Raw genomic sequence first — 5742 nt, forward strand, 5'->3', positions numbered from 1 at the left:
ACATTTAAGAGACTTCAGGAAGGCTATGAATTCTGGCCGTATTGGGTTTAAAGGAATTTTAACTATTCATGCCCCTTTCAAATTACTCAGGCTCAAAATTGTGGATCATAACAAAAAGAGATGGGTCTAAAGAGAAAACAGTTAAGACAAGGGGCAATATGAGCATTAATGTATCAGACTTCAAAAGGTGAGAGAACAGGCTGCTGATTTTCCACTCACCAATACTAGGAAGGGGCCAAAAGGAAACACTGTGGGGTGTTTTGGTAGATAACCTAGCCATTTGGTCGGTAGTCAAAAATCCCAACACTGACTTTTGTCTCACAAGCTGCAAGCTGCTGCCTGCTCGAAGCAGGATACTGTGGTTAAAACACATGACTAAATCATGCTATGCAAGACAAATTCCCCCTTGCTTTTAAAAACATGTTAACCACTTCCTGGGGGGCAGGGCACACAACGTTCTTCAGATGCTGAATGAACTACTGCTGGGTCCAAAACGGCCCCCAGAAGGGTGCATGGCAAAATGTATTTAACTAACCTTGACAAGTTTAGTCGTTCAAACCTCACTCCTGTCCAGAAGATGTGACATTTCTACGGTGAAACCACTGTCTCTAGGTCCTGCAGCTCTGTGGTTGGGTCCCAGGAGTGCACACTTAGTGTGGAAAACCATGGTGGTCATGTTTTTGTTTCCTAGGCATCCCAAGGGCCAGATGGACATGTGGAGCCAGCTAGACCATAAATGTTCCTTGAAACAGCCTCCTTCCTGTCCCAGTTAAGCAGGCCATACTCCACTTGTGCAGTCTTAGTGATTAACAGTATGTGGACTGTGAAGGTCCTTCCTTTTCTGGAGAATTGAAAGAATTGTCAGTCATACTGGAAGTCTTGAGAGTGCTCAGCCAGTATGGAGGGACACAAAGAGGAGGGCTGCCCTCATGGAGTCTTCTTGCTGTTAGATCAGCCGAGGAGAAGCAGCATCCAGCCCCTGTGCCCTGGGTCAGACTTGTAAATTGCTTACCTGTTTCCCGGCTCTGTGTATGGCAACGAAAATGCTCTGCTGAGTGGTGTGGCTGGGGAGAGAGAGGACAGAGAACTTCCTCATCTCTCAGGAGGTTGAAGCTGTGCTGTAGAGAGTGCTGTTAGCAACAGTTCCTCTTTAGAAAGACACTGTCCTTCCTTCTGCTTCTAGCAACACTAATATTTGTTCCAAATATTAACTCTTCAAACATCAAATCCAGGCTTTCTGAGATGCCAGTAGAGGACTGCGCCGGAGGGCAAAGGGTGGTACTTGGTGTGGCATATTGAGTTTTGAGGATGTTGGCCTTGTGGTGAGATAATGTATCAGAGTCTTCCTTTCTTTTATTTGAAGCAAACATAGAGGTGCTTGAAACTACAAGTAAGGCTTCTGATCTGCTTGACTGGCAGAGGATTTGTAAAATAATCTTAAAAAAACTCCCCTCCCCATTTTTCTCAGGTCCATTCAAGTTCTCTCAGTAGAAACTTCAATTAAACTGCTTCAGTTATGCTGAGTTTTATTTTGCAGAGATGCCTTAGTAGGCATGTCTACTTTGACTGAAAAAAAGCACAAATACAATCACATTTTCTCCTCTTTATTTCTGCAAACTCTAAAGGGCATTTTGCAGAATATTCAGTCATCTTAATAATTTCTTTGGACACATTTCCCAATTTATGAGCTTTTGGGTTGTTTGGTTTTGTTTTGTTTTGTTTTGTTTTTCCCATTTTCCTGTATTTAGGCACTTGCAGTCAGGTTTTGACCACAACTTCCTTTAAACTTTTTCTGCATGGGATATTTCTGCTTCATACATACATGGAATTGAGCCTCTCTCCCACCCTCAGCCCACCCCACCTGCCCCAAGAAATAGATCCTCTTTTTCCTCCTCTTCTAATTGCTGAATAGTTTTAAAGAACCTCAGACAAGCTTGTCACAAGCCAAAACCATATTTCTATATTCTAAAGAATGTCCCTTCAGACACTGTCCCATACTATCCATTTTATTTCATAAAAGCTGTTCGCATTTTTAGTTTTGAAAGAATAAAAACCAGTGAAAGTATATTTGTGTATACTTGCAAGTTTTCAGGAACAGAGAAGAAAGTAATTGCACAATATAGTCATAAGTGAAAAAAAGCAGTAGGGTTTTAAAACAGACAATCCTTAGAGTGAAAATTAAGCCATCAGTAATATTATCAGAACAGACCCAATGGATGCTTCTAGGGATGTATGACATTCGTTTAACAGAGTTGGACTTTATGGGACTGGGTTCAGCCATACTTATCACACAGAATGTGCCCAGCCAACAGAAAGTAACTCCAAAACTAGTGTCAGCGGAGGGTGAATAGTGTATACAGAAATGATGGTGGGGATGACCCCTTTTTCTCCAGTATAATACCATATCACCACTCTCAATGTTTGGTTGACATGTTTGCTGTGCAGGTGTGGGACTACATCCTCATGCTCAACCTTTCCCTAGTGAATCCTGGAGCCTTTGCGGTTTGCCATTGAAATGAAGCCATACACAAGAAAGGGTGAAGGAATGTCCCCTTTGGAAAGCATGTTTGTGGCCAATGCACAGGCCATATTCCACTTTTCAATAAGCCCCTTCCTGGCTGCATGTGGAAACTCCTCCCAGGGTTTTGGCAACCATTCAAAAATAAATGGCTGAGGAATCCACTTTATCCATATACTAGCATGTCACTTGGGAAAAGAGCCATCCACCACCCTGATCTAGGAGCACTTCACCCTCCTGCACCTGCGGCCAAGAAAGTGCAGAACTGGAAGCAGGGAAGCACTGTGGGTAAAATGAGAGGTGTAGTGATCCAGGCTCTGTGGACTAACAGATTCCTGGAAGAATTGACACTGGAGAGCTAGCAGTGCCTCTAGTGGCATGGGGATTGGCTCCAGGAGCATACATATTGCAGCCACTGCCCTGTAACAGACAGTGAGTCTCTTCCCAGGGTGTGCCTGGTGGCTCTCAGAAAACAATTTGTTGTTGAACTTCTGCTATCCTGTTTTCCAGGATATCTTTAGCATACTGTGATGGCAAGAGAGAATACGAAGGACTTCCTTTTGGAAGCGCTAGAGGACCTTACGGTGGATATGTTTGAGAAGTTTAAGTATAAATTATCATATATTGATTATGATGAGATGGCCAATCCATCCAAATCCAAGTATTTGCTCAAGAAAGACAACGGTCCAGTTAAATTTGCAGACTACATGTGTGATCACTATAGAGCCGACTTTGCTGTGGATGTAGTTATCTATCTGCTTGAACAGATCAACCAAAGAGACACTACAGCTAAACTGAAACAGGAAAAAGGAAAAGGTAAAGGAACTTTGGTTACTGGCACTTTTGTATCCTTCTTTTTGGTTGTTCCCAGAAAATATGTAGGCGAACCTTCATCAAATAGAGAGAGATCAGTTTTCAGTCTCCTGTGGACGTCTGAAAATCCAAAGAACCCCAGGGTGCTGCCTCCTTATGCCTGGAATTTCATGACTCTCCTCTTGCCATTGGTCTTCCTGCTCATTTAGGCAACTGCAGCCACAATCGTGCACGCTCTGCAGGACCACCTGCTCCTGGCCTATGATGCAAGGATACCAGGGACTCCAGAGGCACTTGCTCCGCTGTCTTGTGTGCTCTGCCTTGCCCAAGGTATTTTAAGGGAGTTTCTAAAGGCAGAGATACCAAAAGGACTGTTCTGCTCCCCGCCTGACACACATCACTGGCAGTCTCTGCAGTACTACTCCACTAACAGCTACATATAATTTCTCTTTCAGCCCTGAGGCCCAGTCCACCCCCTGCTTCATTAGTCCAAGGCATGTGTGATTGGGATAGATGCGTTTGGGTTTTATCGCCTACACACTCCACCTACTAGTCAAATGTGTATGATCATAGCCATAGTCCTGAAGCCCCAGCAGGGACAGAAAGAAAATATACAAGCAGCTGTTATATGCCTGGTGGGGGGGGAGAAGTGTACTGCTGTAGAGCTCAATAGTAGAAACTGGTTCTTAGCACTATTTTCAAGTTCAACTGAGGTGTGATTGCATTTCAGTGATGGGTGATGGGAATTTCAGACTTTTTTCATCACAGCATCAATAACAGAATTGGAAGGACAAGGCCTATTGAATGATCCAGAGATCCTTTAAAATGAAAGAGATGAGGTAAACTCAAGGTACAATAATTTTGCGGCTGAAATGTTTTAATTTTAGCAGGAGAATGAAATTTACTTTAATTTCAAATTCTTTTATTGCATATCCTTGATTTAGATTACAAGATGAAGTACAGAGAACATGTACAAAAGAATTACCTCTGGATAAAAGACATGAATGCTCGTATTGGTGAGACGGTGACTCTGAACTCCAGATATACAAGGCTGGTTCTTATTAGTGGATATCTCCAGGAAAAAAAGAAAGAACATGAAATCATGGCTGGGGGACAGAGACATGCAGAAATCATGCAGGATGAAGTGAATTATTCTATTGCTATAAGTGATCTTTTTAAACCTGACAGGGATAGACAAACACCAAAGACTCTCGTGATATTGGGAGCTGCAGGAATTGGGAATACAATGACATTAAGATAGATTATGCTGGACTGGGCATCAGAGGGACTCTATAGACAGTTTGACTGTGTTTTCTACATACATCGTTGGGAGGGTAATCTTCTTACAGCTCAGGGAAATATGGCTGACATGATCTCCAAATGCTGTCCCAGTGATAATCCGCCTCTTGTAGAGATCTTGAGGAGACCAGAAAAACTCCTGTTTGTCATCAGTGGCTTTGATGAACTAGGTTTTCTTTGGACCTGCCACAAAATGACCTGTGCTCTGATCCTTGGGAGATGAAACCAGTGGAAATCATTCTGAGGAGCTTATTTAGGAAAATCCTTCTCCCTGAATGCTCCCTGTTGATCACAACAAGACCAGCTGCCCTGCAGAAGCTGGAACAGTCCTTAGTGTGTGAACGCTCTGCTGAAATGCTGGGATTTTCAGCAGTTGATAGGGAGGAATATTTCCACAAGTTTTTTGAAAATAAGGAAGAGGGAAGGAAGGCCTTTCAGTTTGTTAAAGGAAATGAAATGGTCTTCACCGTGTGCCTTGTTCCCATCATGTGCTGGATTGTCTGTACTGTTATGAAAGAACAGCTTGAAAGTGGTAAAGATCTTGCACAAACTGCCAAGACAACTACAGGAATATATATCCTTTATGTTTCCAGCTTACTAAAATCATTGAGCAGCAAGCTGAAACAGAACTTGCACATTATCTTGAGAAGACTTTGTTGCCTGACTGCTGATGGGATCTGGAAGCAGAGAGTCCTCTTTGAGGAGGAGGCAATCAATGAATTCTTGTTAAATCAGAGAGACACTCTCCCACATTTTTGAATGAGAGCACTTTTCAGGCGGGCATTGTTTGTGGAAGTACCTACAGTTTCATTCATCTGAGTGTCCAAGGCTTTTTGCATCCCTATTCTATGTACTAGAAGATGACGGTGAAACAAGAGATAAGCAAGAAGATCGTAAGAGGGATGTGAAAAAAGTGTTAGAAAATCATGAAAACGCAAGACGTTAACTGTGCGGTTCCTATTTGGTCTCTTAAATAAGGAATGAAAAAATGCTTTGGAAAAATAAACAGGGTGCAAAATTTCTCCTGAAATTATAGAATCATAGAATCATAGAATCATTAAAGGTTGGAAGAGACCTCCAAGATCATCGAGTCCAACCATCAACCCAACAAC

The 5742-nt window shown here is 42.5% G+C and overlaps 1 protein-coding gene across 1 annotated transcript; it reads left to right on the forward strand.

The window, feature by feature from the left end:
* Positions 1-3048: 3048 nt before the first annotated feature.
* LOC103925782 (NACHT, LRR and PYD domains-containing protein 3-like) lies at positions 3049-5389 on the forward strand. Its single transcript, XM_009334555.1, is given in 3 exon segments — positions 3049-3334; positions 4744-4803; positions 4806-5389. Coding segments are annotated over 3 exon segments (930 nt in total).
* The last annotated feature ends 353 nt before the right edge of the window (positions 5390-5742 follow it).

The sequence above is a fragment of the Pygoscelis adeliae genome, unplaced genomic scaffold (assembly GCF_000699105.1).
Source record: "Pygoscelis adeliae isolate BGI_AS28 unplaced genomic scaffold, ASM69910v1 Scaffold400, whole genome shotgun sequence".
In the NCBI taxonomy this organism is placed as follows: domain Eukaryota; kingdom Metazoa; phylum Chordata; class Aves; order Sphenisciformes; family Spheniscidae; genus Pygoscelis; species Pygoscelis adeliae.